This window comes from Protopterus annectens, chromosome 9.part0 (genome assembly GCF_019279795.1).
Source record: "Protopterus annectens isolate FY-2018-M chromosome 9.part0, PAN1.0, whole genome shotgun sequence".
In the NCBI taxonomy this organism is placed as follows: Eukaryota; Metazoa; Chordata; order Ceratodontiformes; family Protopteridae; genus Protopterus; species Protopterus annectens.
Genome location: NC_056743.1, coordinates 1,557,012,347 through 1,557,030,700, shown reverse-complemented (window position 1 = coordinate 1,557,030,700; position 18,354 = coordinate 1,557,012,347). Strand labels below are relative to the sequence as shown.

Below are 18,354 nucleotides of genomic sequence, written 5' to 3'. Positions count from 1 at the left end.
TGCACTGAGAAACAAAAATCCAAGAGCCTGAAGCTTGCTCCCGTAATTAGCAAGGACATTTTAATTGTCAATCTAGGAATGTTGTATGCCTTTTATATATGTAAAACTACTAGATGTTTACATGAAAGAATGTATGAACATTTGGCTGACATTAAAAAAGGTAAACAAACTAATGCATAGAGTAAACATGTGATGGAGTATAATAATCATGAATTCAGTTTTTCAGTAATTCAGCAGACTGGATTTGACCATCAGGGTAAACTATTGCCAGAACATCTTGAACTATGTGAATTAAAGTGGCAATTACAGTTAAATGCTTTTGTTTTCCCTGGGCTGAATGAGTACACCAGTATTAATTGTTTGTTGAAGCTTAGGCATCGTGAGGGTTAAATTTAATCCAATTTTAATTGATTATTTTATTTAATTGATCATTGCATTATTAGTTTATTGATTAATTGTTTGGAGTATTTTAAGCTGTGTTAGTGGTTGTAATTTTAGTTCTGAGGAAGTCCCTTTGAATGTATACTTGGGACGAAAGTGCTTAACTTCATTGGATTGTATTCAATAAAGTGGTTATCGAGGTCCTTCACTGCTTCTTCAATTTTTTATTAGTTTTTCTTTTTCCTGGTTATGATGTTATTTAAAGGATCTGTTTCAGCCATGGTTCAGGACATAAATCAAACATTGCAATAAACACAGTGATGGAGTAACACAGGAAATATTAAGTAAAAAGTAAACAACAATTAGGAAAATAATATTAAAAAAGAAATAGGGAAAAAAGGGGGACAGGAAATGTCTTTCTTCTTACCAAAAACCGTAACGACTTTCTTTCAACTCCATATCTAAAAATTGTGATCATATAGGTGAGCACATTGAATTACTGAATCACATTTTGGTGAAAGTAGGATTATTGAAAACAGATTTACTAAACTGTTTAAATAGCTGACAGTACTCTCCCAAAGAAACATAATAACCTATCCAAAGATATCATGTCCTTAGAGCGGGTTATAGTTAGGTGGGAGGTAGGGTGCTGTCCAGCCACATGGGATGAAGTGGTTTGCCATTCTACTGTGACATTTTTGGTTGATTACTTAGTTCAGCTAAACATTCACATTTAATCCTAATTTTGCATGATTATAGTCTCTACAGAGGACCTTATAAATATACCCTTCCAGGTACAGGAGAAACAGTGAGAAAACCGCCAAGTATCTTAGGCAGCATTAAGCATCAAAACATTTAAATTATTCACAATATGGACATGTCACCAAGTACAAAACAAGCTAAAATCCTGAGCTGCTGTGATGTTAGAATGAAGGTCACGTCGGAAACCTCTAGCTAGGAAGGAAAAGCATTATGACTTTGTTTAATCCAAGGAAGAGTTAGCAACAATGGATACTTAATAGAACAGGTATAACTATGAACTTACAAACATCATAAATCAGTTATTATGCCCAACAGGATATGTAGCTTGGATGATCAATTTGTATATGAATAAACATAAATTATTATCAGAACTCTCCTTAATACAGAGTTAGACCACCACCCTAAGTACAAACCGTATAGTCTTTGTCAAAAGTCAAGGCTATAGGTCTAGGAATACATGTTTGCAATGATTGAAACCTCTGCAGATTATCCATGGAGACAGCTGCTATAATGGTACTCATTAATTCAGCTATGTAAGAAAAATTCCTATGACCAAGAACCCAAATAATTACTTAAACAAAAACAGTTAGTTTTCTATAATGCCAGGCTGAGCATCATTTAAGTGATTTGGAAATGAAAGTTGAGGGTCAAGTTATGTTCCCAGTTGCTTGATAACGTGTGGTGTCAAGGTAAACATCACCAGAAGAACAGATGCTGTGAGTGCAGTAGGTCTTAAAATGAAAAGGAAAGCCATATTTTTACCTTTAGTATGATAATGTGCATATACCATGTGCTAACATCTTTAATTGTAAGCATACATTCAGAGTTAGACACATCAGAAACTACAGAGAGGAATAATCATCAGCAAAATGAAGAGCACTCAAGCTCCCAATGTGCCAGACCAAGGTGTTAGTAAATACGGAAAACAGTAAAACATAAAATACTCCCATTGCAGAACCTTCATCATTAGTGTAGTGATGAATGCCCCTGCCTAGTATGAGGGAGACCAGGGCTCCATTCAACAATGGGGAGCTGCACTTCAGTTCCTAATGTATATATTGATTTCTTATTGGTTTTCATGTTACTTGCAATCTGTGACTTTTGTTGCCATATTGTTAATTTAATTTAGTTTATATTACATATTCCTTCAAAATAAGACTTTCAGCATCTCTCATTTACATGAAAAAACATGAAATATAGCAGCACACTCAGTTTATTAAAACACTTCTCACTCATAGCACCTTGGCATAAATACCTTCAAAGGAACTGAAATCATCAAAAACACACACAATATATGCAATAAAAGCATCTAATTAAAGAATAAAACAATAAATTAGATTAATTACTCCCAGTTAATGTCTTTATTAAGCCCATTAGTAGTCAATGTTTTATATTTCAAAATGCATACCCTTTCCTTATATAATAACCTTTGTTTGATCATATGATACTCTGCTGGTTTAACTTATATTTGCAATAAGATAGTAATTAATTTCTATAGTTGTCATTTAATGATCTCATTTATATATCTAAGCATGTCAATTTGCTCTTTGACAATAACTTTGTCAATAAATTTTGCTTGTATGTATCAATCGGCATATGCCAACAAATACTGTAGGTATATTGTCTATGCCATTTAGCCCAGATCATGATTAAAAAGGATCGATGGGCCAGCTCTCCTAGCCAGTTAACACACAAACTAATTATTTTAATGATTAATAAATAAATAAAATAAATAACCCAACAGTGAAAAGAGTACAGCGTAAGAGGGAATTCTCGGTTTAACTCTTCAAGTCAGATATGAAACCAAGTTAGTGGACCACATTTGCCACATATATCATTTATTCCACTCCAGAACTGTACTGAATTTTCAAAATTGTAAATATGACATTTTGATACATAGGAGCTTTGAGACTTGACTTTCACACACACACACACACACACACACACACACAGGAAAGGATGGCACAGCTTACCAACTTTGCCACCTCCAGCCAGACTATAAAAGAGGCATTTTGCTCTCTCACATATTTTACACTGATTGCTCAGAAAGCTAAATATCTCTTTAGTTCTTAAAATATATTTTTTATTTAGCTCAGATGTGATTTTTATGTTTTAGCACACTGATAAAATCTGTATTCATTCACTTCTTATGCTTAAACACCATCATCACCCCTTAACAACTGTTGTTTATATGGCCAGTGCTTGGTGTGAATTTGACACAGAATGGTGATAACATGACTATAAGTGTCCTGTGTGTTAGCAGAATTAATGATTGGAACTTGAAAAGTTTGCTTAAGTTCATCAAAAACACAAAACAGTAAATTCAGTAAGCTTAAATTAATCATAAAAATAAATAACATTGGTAAGCCGTTTACTAATTTTCTCAGAGTGTTTGATTCCTTCACACTAAGGAGGATCTGAATGACATGCAGGCTTGGCAATGTGGTACATCACATGCATATGCAAGTCTATACATAGCAACACTTCTACATCTGTATGACAGAAAAGTTAGATGAGTGCTGGAAGAAAGAGGAAAAGAAAAAACTTCCTTACAATGCATTCGTAAACTTGTTCCTGGCTTTTGTAAAATGAGTCCGTTCGAGAGAAGTTGTCTAATTTCCCATTACAGATTTGTAGCTCTTTACAAACAGATCTCTATAGCAAATTTTAATCACTAGCAGTAGTTCAATCTCTTATGAATACACCAGAAGCAAAAACATATGAAACCACAAGCGTTCTTAATATGTGAAGGCCAGAATATAGAAAACTGTAATGAGTGCAGAGCAATAGAAAGAAAGAACATGTGCAGCAGGTAAAGCCTGAAAGGAAGCAGGAGTAATGGCTGAATAGTAAACAAACTGATCAAACTTCTCTTTGGTGCTTGCATTATACCTCATGTAGCACTTTAGCACCCTGTTTATTCTGCACCCTGAAACATTAAATCTGTTTACTTTTATCCAGTTAACCAAGACTGTTCCTCCCATCTAACTATAGTAAGAAGTTATAAGAGCATTGATAATAAGAGAGTTTTCAGGGAAATGCATGAAGAAAATGTCTTGTCATTTCAGTTTTCCCTTTTATAAATAGCATTTGAAATGTCTAAAATGTGAAATGTGAGCATTGGACAAATCATAGAAAGTGTGTGAATTTAAGTTCCCCGTGTATAAGTGCTGTTTCTAGACCGGAACAACCAGGGTAATAACAATGTGTGTGTGTGTGTGGGGGGGGGGGGTACAATGAGAAGAATTCACAAAAAGATACCAGCAAAGGAAAATCTGGAGAGGAAGGGACACCGTTTTAAAATAAGCTGTACCTAAGGCATCAGGCTGCTTTGAAATGCAGTCCTACTCACAAATTGTTGGCCTTAAGATTTTATTCTTTGATTGTGGATCTGAAGAACTGCGAGTAATATGACCTGCTGGTATAGAGGTTTAGCCAGCTATATTTTGGGCAATGAGAAAAATCAGCATGTTTTGTCACAAGCACCATCTTCATTTATTAGTTTGCTGTTGGTGGCCAACCATGGAGGTGACTACAGGATTTACGTGTTCCTGAGGTGCTTTTTCATTTTGGGTTGGGTGGGTTTCATGCAGCTGGGTAACTTAGGGAGTAACCCATTACCAGTCTGTTATACACCTACTGTGACTTCAGAGCTACAGTGTAAATGTATCGGTAGCATAACGCCCTTCCCACATAAGAGTTTTGGGACTTAGACACATGACAACAACCATGTGGAATTTTAAAACACTTTATTCATCTCAATGTATTGCAGATATTCTAGTATAATGCCTTTCTGCAAACCAGAATTACACCAGAGTAATTTATCTGCATTGAAAGCAAGTGTCTCAGAATCTGGCACAGTCCATTTTTATTCTCAGGGAAGTATAGGTTTAGTAAGGGCTTGGCAGTAGTCCCTAAGTATTTTTACTCAAGGACTTCTAAAGATTTCCTTGGCTCAAATATTAATTTTAGTATCCCATTTTCACTGCAGATTTGTGACTTTGCTTTTTGTGTGTGATGGTCTGTTTTTGCTTAGTCTGTTGTAATACTTTGTGATTAAATACTTGTGTGTTTCTTTTCCAGTGTTCCACTGCTGGTGGCATCACATTCAAGAGAGTCAGCAGGAAACTGTGAAGATCTAATGAGATGGTGTCTTAATGTTTCTATTCAAATGAATAAGCCTGTTATTTTTTTATGTTTTTTTTTTACAGTAACAAATAAAAATATGTTTTGTCTGTAGACTGTTTTTGATTACTGTTGTTTTATGGGGATGTTTTAGCTTTTTAAGCCATGTTTGTAACCCTGTGATTTAGAAAAGTTTTTAACTCTATAGGATTGTAGGTAATGCTGACAACCACCCTCACACACAATCAGATATAGTACATTTGCAACACTGAATGATAAAATGAGATAAAATACATAAACATAAGCATTCATGAAGACTGATTACATTGGATTCATGAAAATTAGTTACTTTTCCAATTTACCCCAGTTATTGATTCTACACATACCAACAAACATATGTATTATATTTTGGAAGACATTGGTTGAGTCCAAAGTCATTAGCGATGGAGGTGCTATCCTATTTACTACCCACTGAGGTAACCCATTTATGCATTTGTCCTCTCTCTATGAAGTTGATATTTTTCAGATCTGATTTCTCCTCATTATTTGTCTTCCCAAATGGTACCCTTTCACAGTTATCTCTCAGTATTTTGCAGACCCATATCATGACTTATCTGCCCCTCCTTGTATTCAACATGATGAAACTCGTTGCTATAGCAACCCATGTGGTCTTCACCTCTTATTCCCTAAATTATCCTTCTACTTCATTGCACTCTTCTTCCATTACTACATCTCTTTCTCTGTAAGATTAACAGAACTACGTACAGTGCCCAAGGCAGCAGAAGACCCTCATTGTCCTTGGATTGTAGCCTTCTTTATACATGTCTGAGCATCTTGTTGGTCTAGCTATAGCCTTCTTCTCTGCACCCGATGGTATATTTATGCGGCTATCACCTCCCCTGAGACCTACTACTACTCAGCCTGCTTCACTTCTCTCCTGACCCCCAGTCTTTATTTTGCTTATGAGTTTTTTGTGACCTAACATGGAACATACTTGTTAGTGATGAATCGTGGGTATCACCCATCTCTAATGCTTCCTACCATCTTTATGAAGACACCACAGCCTTTCATGTGTCCCCACTCCCCAGTGCACACAAAGTTCTAGGCTCCATGTGCCGTACAGTTCTATATCCCAACAACACTGCTGCAGGGCAACAAAGTCAGCTATCCTTAACTTACTGCAGGACACATGTACCCTGGTTAACATGACCTAACCTTCATATTTGCTGTGTAAGTGCTATGTTTTTTGGTTTGACTCATCTCATAATGGGTGACAATATGGATAATTTCATAAAGATGAGAAATTAAGTTACTTTGAACCATGTTTGATTCATCTAAAAATTAGTAGATTTTAATAAAAATTGATCAAAGCTAGAGGTGTTGCACAACTCTAACCATTGTGTTACTGGTAAAGTGGGAAGGAATAACATACAACAGGTCCTCATTTATGATTAATAGTAATATGGACCTAGCCTATCAAACAGCTAGATGTATATGCTGAACTGTCTGCATTACTGTCTTCGGAATATTACCCCAATAACACCATAAATAACCACTGTAACATCGCAGCAATTGTCAGAAGGTGAACTGAAACATCAGAGTCTACATCAGCTATCTACAAAAATGTGATTTTGATTTACATTGGTCAGTAAAACTATTCACCTGATATCTATAAGTCCACAAGTTAGAGAAATCACACGTTGAACAGTTGTAAATTGATCTGACATATAATCTCAGAAATAAAGCTATAGATGGTTTTCTTCTTCTCTCCACACACAATGTCCAGAAATGTCTTCAGTGCTCATTAGAACAAACCAGTGCAAAAAATGTGATTCTTATTTCTTGCACCGAATGCAGCTTACCAATTTGTGCTAAATCGTATGTCTTTTGTAGCAATGACTAATAAAAACGCTGTCCAAACAGAAGTAAATCAAGATCTATGGCGTTAACCACTGCTTAACTGATTGCACCTATACTCATAGCCGGCCTTAGGCATAGGCCAACTAGGCATCCACCTAGGGCACCGCTCTAGCAGGGTCACTTTTCCAGTAATCTGGATGGTGTAGGTAGACCAGGATGGCAGCAGCAGGTGGTGTGGGGGGAGCTGTGGAGCCCTTTTGCCTAGGGCACCAGTTGACCAAAGGCCGTCTCTGCCTATACTGGCAATTAATACTTATAATTTGGAAGTGGAATAGACTTTATAAAAAACATGGAGTTAGAAGTTAATGTTACTTTGGTGTTAACTTGTACAAAAGCCGTTATCACCAATGGATAAATAAGTTAATCTAAAAAGTCTTAAAGTTCATATATGAGATGTATTGGACTCTAACAGTCATGTAAGGAAGAGTCAAACATATTCTAATGTCTGTCATTTTATTATGGAAAGCCAAAGAATGATAAACAAGAAATACAAATGCTACTTTACACCTGGAACCCCTACTGTTTAAGTGAGGAACAAGAAATATAAAGGATTTACAAAAATATTATATTTAACATATGATGGACCTCTCCTCATTGCAGTTCTTCTTTTTCTCTGTTTTGTACTCTTATTCGTCCTCAAAACTCAAAATGTTTCCTGCCTACTTAATTCGACTCCTCCTATTCCAGTGGTGGCTGGTGACTTCAAATCAAAGGGGGGCTGCAGGAGACAGATGAATGGGTGGGGCCAATTGGAGAGGGTGTGACCAACTAGAAAGGGGCAGAGCTATGCTCAAAACCACAAAAACTGGGACTTTAAATATGCTGCCCTGGGTGCCAGACCATCATTATGAGAGTCCAATGAAGACATTATCAGTCCAATCAAGACAAAATGAAGTGGAGAAGAAGAAAAAATATTTCATTGCATTGGCTACTTGACAGCTTACTTAATATCTAGATGAAAACAAAAGGGTTGTGAGTAATGAAAAAATAAATTACTTTTTAAATATATTACTGGAATGCCAGTCAAAATCAAGTATAAAAAAGCAAGCAGCACTCAACTCAAACCACTTCTCCTTGCACTGTATTTCTAATTATAATTTATATTCAGCTTTATAAAAGTGCAAAGTAACATACTACCAGCAATATGCATTTTCTGAATAATAAGAAGCATAAATTAATAGTATAAAAATATGACAGAAAACCAGAACATTCTGCAAAATCAAGGACAGATGAAAAAACACTGTACTTGTGTCTACCTTGGATGGGGGGGTTACATTTTTATGTTGAATTTTTATTTTAATCATTATCTTTTATGGTTTTCTGATTACACCAAGTCATTATGAAATAGTGATGAGACAATACAGAGAAGAATTAGGGTGTTGACCTTAATAAGTGCTCAAATGTCTGCAAGTGGATCAAGAAGAATGACAGAAAATATAAAGCAAGTGACTACAAACTTTAAACCAAAGAAGGCCTAAAAATAGCCTAAATTATTGGTAAGGGGGAGGGTGCAAATTAACATAGCGAGGTACAGTAGCCCTTGCAGGAATGCTTAAATGTCCATAAAGCAGGACTACAGGTGCGCAGCGTACATATTTTGGGTGGAGAAAGGGGGTGGGAGCATGGTGGGGAGGGGTTGAAGGTATATAGAATGTAGTTCCAGTATTATCACATTTCAAATTCTTAACTTTTGGCAAATTAAAATACCACAGGACTTGGAATGGGTTGGCTGAGTATGATAATCTGCTGGTTTACATTACATGCAAACAGTTTTACCTTAAGTATACATTCTGGTTTTCACTGTCCTGTCATATAGGCTGTTGATACTACTGAACATTTAAAATATCATCCATAGACAGACACAGTGGGCAGGATTCACGAAGCCTCTGTGTAAGAGTTATAACTCATACACGGAGGCTGCAGTTTAACGGAGTGATGTCAGCATGCTTTGCATATTCATGAGAGCATGCTGAATCACACTTAAGGCTAACACGGCCCGTGTAAGACAGTAGGGGGCGTGTCCGTAGGCCGAGCCCTGTAAGCGGACACGCCCCCAGAAGAGGAAAAGTTCCCAAAGTAAACACCCACGACAGAGTCCACGGAAATGTGAATAAACAGAACACAACACATGCCCCCACAGACTATGAACAGAAAACATATAAATAAACATGTTATATATTTTTTTAATTGTAAAAATGTTTAACCGTGAGTGCGCTCGTTTGCGCGGGCGTGCCCGTAGCGCAGCTACAGTTAGCAGTCAGTGGGAAAGCATATAAGAACTAAATATGCAAAATAAGTCAGGAAGCAATAGCGTAGCGGTAGAGATGTTGGCTGAAGAGCAGGCATTCATGGTTCAAGCCCCCACAACACCAATTTTTTATTCTTAGCAAAATAAGCAGGAAACAAGTCCCTGACAAATATGTACACATAAAACCACATTTTATGTAAAATGTAATGAAATAGCCCATTTATACTGAAGAAATGTGAGGTAACAAAAGAATAAAAAATGCCAGATGTGCCCATAGCTGAGCTACAGTTTAACAGGGTGAGTGCATCTGCACGTAGATGAGCAGTGGTTTAACTGGTGCAAAATGAGTGCCCGTAGCTGAGCAGTGGTTTAACATGCTAAATCTATGTGCCCCTAACTGAGCTGAGCGTAATATGCGTGCCGATAGCCAAATGAGGCTTAAAGCATCGTACCCCGTTTGTGCGGAGCTGCGCACCGCGCAAACAAGCTAACCGACGGGCAACATTGAGCAAGCCATATCAAAACTGCCTTTACACAGACACACCCCTCAGCATGTCTAGACAGTCATGAAAAATAAAAAGCAGTGGCAAGGTTCTAACCCAGGATACTATACACCATAGTCAAGGTACCAAACCACTAAGCCATGACAGCAGTACCTAGAAATGCAATAATAGCTAATATATAGGAATGAATACAAACTGGAGCATGACAATGCAGGTTTACTGAAGTTGATACAATTCCAAAATGGCCAATCACAGATATCTGCGGGAAAAATGGACTATATAAGCCCCATAGGTGGGAATACACAGCATAAACGAATGTAGAACTGACCTGCAGGCAGAATGACAGGAGTAGGAGAGGGTAGTTGCTTTCGAGCACAGAGGTGGGGTGTTGAGGAGTCCAGGTACATGGTCTGGCTCCTAGTCCACAATCATGAGGCCCAACTCATGCAGGGCCAGGTTTTCTGGGGAGCATACAGGGCCGAGGCGTGGGACCGGTTGGCTCATGATCTCACCAGTGCCACAGGGATTCCAAGGACTGGTGAGCAGGTCCGTCACCACCATGCGGACCTGAAGAGACGCAAGCATGACCAACTGAACCTTTGGATCCAGGAGGCCCGGCAAACACCCAATGCCCCACTACTGAGTAAGTTACATTTAATTATGTATGTAAGAAATTAAACTAGCTGATATTATGGAGATGTGTATTCCAATATTACTTCATTTATATTACAGCTGCAGGTGTCCGTTCTGCGAACCGCAGAGCCTATGGTGATAGGCTGGTGCGGTTGCGCCACCAGGCAGGTCAGTAATCCACTACCAGTAACTGTAAAGAAATATAAAAGTATGACAGTCAGCAAAAGAGTGCAGTGTAGTCAGTAAGGAATAAAATGTGCAAGTAACAGTGTGAAAGTGTCTGCAAGTATTGCTTGATTACAAAAGTGTGTTTCAGCCTGTAAGTTAAACCGAAAAATGAAACTGTCTGACATATATTCTGAAATAAAATGCCCTACCTGTAAGAAAATAGTACACAACCTGCAGCAGGCTGAAAAGTATAGCTGCAGAAGATGATGAAATCACATGTGTGAAATATATCCCTGTTGAAATACTGAAACATGACAGAAGTGAGACTGCTGGAAAGGATTGTAATAACTACAGGTAAAACATGTCAATAAAGCCTAGAAGTAAGTACCATCCTGAATAGTAAAATGAAAGCAAGTGAGAGAGTGTGAGAAAGTGTCATGAATCCAGCAATACAGTAGTAATAACCCCTGAATAAAGTATACTGCAGGCAAGACAGAATGAAATGCATGTGAGAATCAAAACCAAACAGCGAAATCTGTTCAAAGTGTTGCTGCATCTGGAATGTCTATCCCAAAATCTGGATATGTTGCTCTCAGTCTGCAATATGCAGATAGGATGATTGTCTGATATACCAAACATCCACACTTGTCTACAGCTACATAAAGCAAATGTAGCAGGATGATGTAGCTGAACAAAGCTAGATATGAATGTGTATGAAGAACAATAAAATGTATATTGATGTTGCAGTAACAGTCCTATCACCAAGTTGAAATAGTTATCATATAGGAAACTGTAGTTAGAACAGTAGTGTGTATATAACTGTAGCTATTAGAAATGTACAGCATATGTATTGGTATTTGAAGGTGTTAATATTATTTTCTTCACCCCACCCTATAACCACATATAACCCATTCCACGTGAAAATGGTATGTGCAATCACAATTAACACCCCTGGACGTTTGTCCTGTTGGGTCATATATATTTGCATGTCTGTTGATGCATCTGCCCTGTTCATACATCCAAACCTGATGGCCTGTTGCCATCAATTAACCCTGCATGTTGTTGGACTGTGTATTTCTGTTCAAATTATGCATGTGTTATGCACGCTGTTCAATGGTGTGAATATCTGGGTGTTTGGTTAATGGGAATACTAATGCATGCTGTTACAACTAATTGTGAATGGTATTATATGTCACTAACCCAAACTGTCATGACATAATGCAAAACATAGGATGACAGGGAAGGCGGGTTCCAGCGGACCCACCTCTCCCACCTCAGCTGGCGAGTGCACCTGGCACTAGTGCCAAGTCCGGACCCTCCTCCGGTGGCCCTGTGCCACCTGCGGGTGGAAGCACTGCAGGGGATGGGGCTCGCCCTGCCCCTCTGCAAGTGTGGCGGAGGAGAACCACCACTCACCCTCCGTGGCGTCCGGACTGTGGTGCGTGGGAGATTCGGGACTCTGTTCTCGAGCCCCTCGCCAGCTTGAGGCACAGGTGGTGCAACTAATGGGCATGCCTGTTGCCAGGCCTACACAGCCCCCAGCACAGGCCCGTCCTGGGCAGTGAAGCAACAGTGGCAACTGCCTATGGGTGGGGATATCAGTTCCACTGTTGCCATCTGTGGGCTCATGGGCTCTGGATATCCAAACCTCCGTCGCCCTCAATTGTGTACCCCCCCCACACATGTCATACACCGCCCCTGTATGCGTCTTGTTTGTCTTGTCTGTTTACCTACCCAACCTACCTCCCCAGCTGTACCGACTTCCTTCACCTGACATACCACTCTCACCTGAAAAAAAAAAAAAAGGGCACTCTGTACCCCCAAAAAAATTACACCCCATACATAGCTGCCCATTCCGCACACATGTCTGCTGGACATGGAATCTATCAATTACAATTGGCTGTGCAACAAGTATTATTGTTGTCCTGACACCTCTCTCAGGGTTGGAAGGTTTCAAATGTCACACCAAATTACATACATATGCACAGCTGTTGCTGATGAAGAAATGGGCAGCTATGGGCCTTACCTACATCCCTCCTGCAAATCCCAAGCTTGTTTCCCTACTGTCTTACCCTCTTTGTGACCCCTTTTTCACCACTTTCCTGTCTCCCCATTTTCTTTTCTTTCAAAGAAAATAGCGTGGGTGTGCACCAGAGTAAGCACCGTTAAGTGGTTGTAAGCGGGTGTGCGCTTGTGTGCGCGGAGCTAACCGCCAGTGCGCATGCGTGAGCTCCGCGCAAACCAGCGCTAACCCTGTTACAACTGCTTAAAAGTGCCTTAGTCACTTTGATTGACAGGTCCTGTACTCAGTTCAAAAGCAAAATAAAATCCCACTGTCAGTCCCGAACCCAGGACATTGGAAACACTAGTCTGTATGACCTACCACTAAGCCATGACTCTTATACAAGAACATTGTGCTAAAATAAATATAACATGTAATAGTAGGGATGAATGTAAAGGGAATATAGGATGTGTAGTACACAAAGCATGTCATTTAAAATTACTGTCAAAACTACTGGATTTCCATAATAGTAGTGTGTGAACAGAAACAGCCATGCTAGTTGGTAGCTTGTAGATAATAATGTCAGTTAAAGTACATATATAAATGTATGTATATGTACATATATATATATATATATATATATATATATATATCTATATATAGTTGTAGGAGTCATTGTGCATACACACTTGCTACAGGGAACATGAGAGAGGAATGGAGAAATGTGAATATACAACACAGCCTGAATCATGAGAGAGATACTAACCTTTACACTCACAGAACACTGTCCACAGCATACCAGCATGGTCCCCGCCCTTACAATCTGAAAGGGCAACGCCTATCCCACATACCCTTTTATAGCACTGACCTGAAATCACAGTGAGAACTGCAATCAGTACACAACTGGCTGTATGCAATTAGCAAATGCTGGCTTACAATTGGTGCAGAGGCCATCACATGGACCTATGCAGATACCTACAAAAGCATCCAGTGCTAACACTCCACACATGCAATACATTCATTGCACTGTCTGGAAGCAGACAGAGAGAGAGAGAGAGAGAGAGAGAGAGAGAGAGAGAACAAAAAAAAAAAATTATACACTGTGACTCTGTCACCCGAAGCTGTCAGCAGTGACAGTAGCAGCAGCAAGCAGAAGCAGTGGTAACGCAACCAGCTGCGACAAACACAGGTAATGCAAAGTAGCAGGTTAATAGTGTGCATACTGTGAACCCTCCAAATGTGTCATAGGTCTGTATCTATAGGTATGTCCATGTGATATGTTGTGTGTACGTAGTTCCACCAAAAGGGGATGATCATACATTACATGTCAATCAGTCTTAGGCCATGATCCTGGCAGCAGTTGTCTGTGCGTTGCCCCAGCAATGGCTGTAGTGACTGCTTTGAAAGGTCAGCCAGGTTCAAAAGGCAGGATCAGCCCATCACAAAGGCACACTGGCTGGGAACAAGTGTCTGCAGGTACCCGATATCACTGCATATGCATCCCATACTGCATAATTCCATAGCTTAGCAGACCAGGCTGGTTATGCATATGATGTGGTAGTTCCCAGGGTCAGTCGAGGTGCCTCCTTAGTGGTGTGGGACCACTGTTGCTGTATGCCACTGTCCAGGTACATATCCTGTAGTACGGCCAAGATAAATTATCAGTGTTATATCCGGTTGTATGTCCTCTCGGAGTGCAGGTAGCACACATCCAGGGATACCATGAGGTCACAGTGATGCTGTGTGTTCTTCTCTGCTGAGGGTGGCCCTCACCTGGACATGTGAGATGATAGGGAGGTTACATCCAGCTGTGATAAATATTTCAACTGGTGGGGGAGAAGGAGGGGGGATACGTGCACCGAACATGTCTGCAAGATTGTTGCCAATATCCGTGTGTTTGGTGAATGTTAAGTAGGTGTGTATTAACACAGAGCATATCTGAGGCATGTGGTCCATATGTGTAACATAACTGAAGAAGGCCTTGTGGTCATCCATAGTGTTTGTGTCCATTTCCCTCCCAGAGTAGGCCGTGGCTGTTGTTATGACGGACCGTAGCGTAGTACCAGTGCTGACCACAGATGTCTTCCCTTAATGTGAATGTGCTCTGTCCTGCAGTAGCCTCCTGCTATTGTTATACAATCTGCCTCTGTCTGGGGTCCACCGGACAGGATGCCTAACCATTGTGCATAGGGTCTGGGTTAGAAATGTGTGTGCAAGTTCCATGCAATCTGTGGCATGTCTGTGGTAAGCATTTGCAAAGGGGTCAGCAGTGTGGCTTGTGGCTTCCACTGGCCCAGTGTGCTGCATGGATACCATCTCAGTCCCAGCAAGTGAATAACTGTCTAATCACATACATATCAAAGTAGTCTACTGTGCTGGTGGTGGTGGTGGTGGGATATGTATATCCAGGCCGAGTAACTTCTGTCCACATCACAGTAGTGGACGGTGTCCCACATACAGTACCTTGGGATGAACCCCCAGAGTGAGGTTGTGCATTGCACCTGTCAGTGTGTGCTGACCGATGGGGCATGCTACTATGTTGTGTGGAATGTGGCAGGTATTGTTGCACAGGTGTTGGCTGAGCACTGATATCTGGCCATGTACCTGTGTATCCACCACGACACACACACATGCAACATATGGGAGTAGTAGTATATCACTACACATGAGTATCATGTATAGTATGTGTGCCATATATTGCTGACATGGTCTGCTGATATCCTGTTTGTGTTCTCTTCCAGGGAGATGGCGCGTCAGCGTAACCCCGCCTACTCTGTGGCGGAAGATGAGGAGATCCACCAGAGCCTGGTGCGGGAGTATGACATCCTGTTTTCCCGCACCAGTCAGAATCAGCAGGAGAGGGCTGCACTGTGGCAAGACCTTGTCCGTAGGGTAAATGATATTGGCACGCATAACAGGACATATGAGCAGGTACGACATCACTGCAGTGATTTAATCCGAAGTGTCCATCAGCGTGCATCAGATATCCACAGGCAACAGGTTGCCACAGGAGGTGGGGTGGCCACACATCCCCCTCACCAGACTGGAGGGGCTACTCCTAAGTGTTGTGGCTCCAGCCCCAGAACACCAACAGCAGTACACCTGCATTATGATGGAGGCTGGTTCCACACAGCAGCACGACATTGGGAGTGCAGGTAATATGCCATATGTACACTTGACTGTTCTGTACACTGTATCATATGCAATATCAATGGCACAGTTGTGCCCACTGACATTAATCTCATCATTTCTGCAGGTCCCTCCGGGTTACAGCAAGGCAGGCCATCCATGCTGGTGAGTGTGTTTAACATAACCTATAATAGTCCTGATAATGCTAGTAACAGTAGTGTAACTCAGTAGTGCTCTGTGTGTATACTGCGGGGTGTGCATGTGTGCATGTGTGCAGGTGTGCCTGTGCCCATGTGTGCATGTGTGCATGTGTGCAGGTGTGCCTGTGTCCACGTGTGCATGTGTGCATGTGTGCCTGTGTCCATGTGTGCATGTGTGCATGTGTGCCTGTGTCCACGTGTGCATGTGTGCATGTGTGCATGTGTGCATGTGTGCATGTGCCCATGTGTGCATGTGACCACGTGTGCATGTGTGCATGTGTCCATGTGTGCATGTGTCCATGTGTGCATGTGTGCATGTGCATGTCTGCATGTGTGCATGTGTGCATGTGTGCATGTGTGCATGTGTGCATGTGTGCCTGTGTGCATGTGTCCACGTGTGCATGTCTGCATGTGTGCCTGTGTCCATGTGTGCATGTGTGCCTGTGTCCACATGTGCATGTGTGCATGTGTCCATGTGTGCATGTGTGCATGTGTGTAGAAGTGCATCACTGGTAACAATGTCTGGAGACTGTAAACTGTGTTTCCTGTCTTCCTCCCACAGGTTCTGGGGCTGCTCTGGTGACCTGCAGCAGGGAACCTGAATCCTGTGCCACGGCTACTGGTAATGATGATATTTGTGTAATGGTACAGGAAGGTGTGTCAGGGTCCGCCATTGGTCAGCCAATTGACAGTACACAGCTGTCAACCCCATCATTGCACAGTCATCCTGCCAGTACATCCTTTGTCACCATTGTCCCTAGGTGATGGACAGGATACAGTGGGCATAGACCAGGGTAATGTGGTACCTGTGGCACATGCATCCCCACACAGCAGCCATGGGCAGGGTCCTCCGATGGTACCACACAGACAGTTGCCCATGGGTTCTCGTGGGAGCATCCGTGGGCGTACTGCCTCTGGCCGACGTGCCCAAAGAGGTCTGTCAACCTCAGCTATGTTTTGGACTGTCATGCAGGCACAGTCACGTATGGAAAGGTACACCAGACAGGGTCTGAGGGAGCTGAGAGCATGTCGCACAGCCATGACAGACAGTATGCGTGACATTGCGGATGCTATCCGTAACTTCACCGATGTCATAGACAGACGTTGTGGGGACATATTACAGCAGTTCCACAACCAGATGTCCATGAGCCAGGGCAATGGTGGGCGTTTGCGGCATCGATGTGGCCGTATGCCGGCAGCAGCAGCAGCTGGCAGTCGGCGCGGATGACAACAGGCTCGCGCATGCCCCATAGTGCCAGCAGCAGCCCCAGCAATGCTAGGTCTGTGCTGTCATCGGAAGCCCCAGGAGACCACGTGCACGTGGCTCTGGACAGTCCCAACAGGGACTTGTGTCCAGTCAACACACTCCCGCTTCTGATGACAGTACCCAGTCTGGCTTAGTACTGGATATGGTCCGTAGCACCCTGCCAGGCACAGGTACCGTGTCCGTGCACACAGACACTGATCTGTATGACCTGCCAGGTGCAGTCTGTGGCTGTCCACAAACCCCTGTATATGGCAGCCATGAGGTGGAACTGTGTGCGTGCATACACACATGCGAAATGTTAACACCTAGGGCGACCACATACACGCACACACTGCACCAACACTGCCCCACCCTGTACTGCTGCCCCTCACCAACACACATACACACACATGTCAATTGGTGGTATCAGTGGCTGACTCAGGCATACCTAATCCACACCCTGTGCATATGATGACACTGTGCCACCTCCTGCAATCTCCAACATCATTGCAGGAACAGGTAAACACGTTGCTGATGCACAGGGTGACTACATAGAAGTGTATTAGTAGTATCATGTTGGTAACAGTACAGTGTGCTGCTATGACTGTGTGTTTATCCCAGCATGCCTGCTGCAGTAACTGTATGAATGTCCTGAATTGTTATCTGCACCCATAGTACATACCAAAGTATAACAGCTGCACATAATTGCATGCCGGTGGTAAGGTTGTCAACAGATAGCCGCATACATGGGTAGCACAGGGGAAAGCTAACGCAAGTAGTGATATGCAATGGTGGACATGTACAGTAATGGTGTCAAGTTGTCCACAACGACTATGCCATGTGGATGTTCGCATGTAGATATGTGTGCAGTACCAATGTAATCCAAATCACAAATAACTATGACATAATATCAGTTCTACCATGGGCATCTGCGCTGTGTATTCCTGGGTACATGTTGATAGTGCCTACATATTTGCATTGTTACTTACTGTTATTGTTACCCCTTCTTTGTTGTACAATGCACTACTTCCAGCCCT

The 18,354-nt window shown here is 41.6% G+C and overlaps 1 protein-coding gene across 1 annotated transcript in view; it reads left to right on the top strand.

Moving 5' to 3' along the window:
* Positions 1-5,711: 5,711 nt before the first annotated feature.
* Positions 5,712-18,354, top strand: part of LOC122810720 (gastrotropin-like) — a 65,374-nt gene continuing 52,731 nt past the window's right edge. The window contains exon 1 of the mRNA XM_044082284.1: positions 5,712-5,744. Coding sequence (XP_043938219.1) covers positions 5,712-5,744 — 33 coding nt within the window. The remainder of the gene's footprint in view (positions 5,745-18,354) is intronic.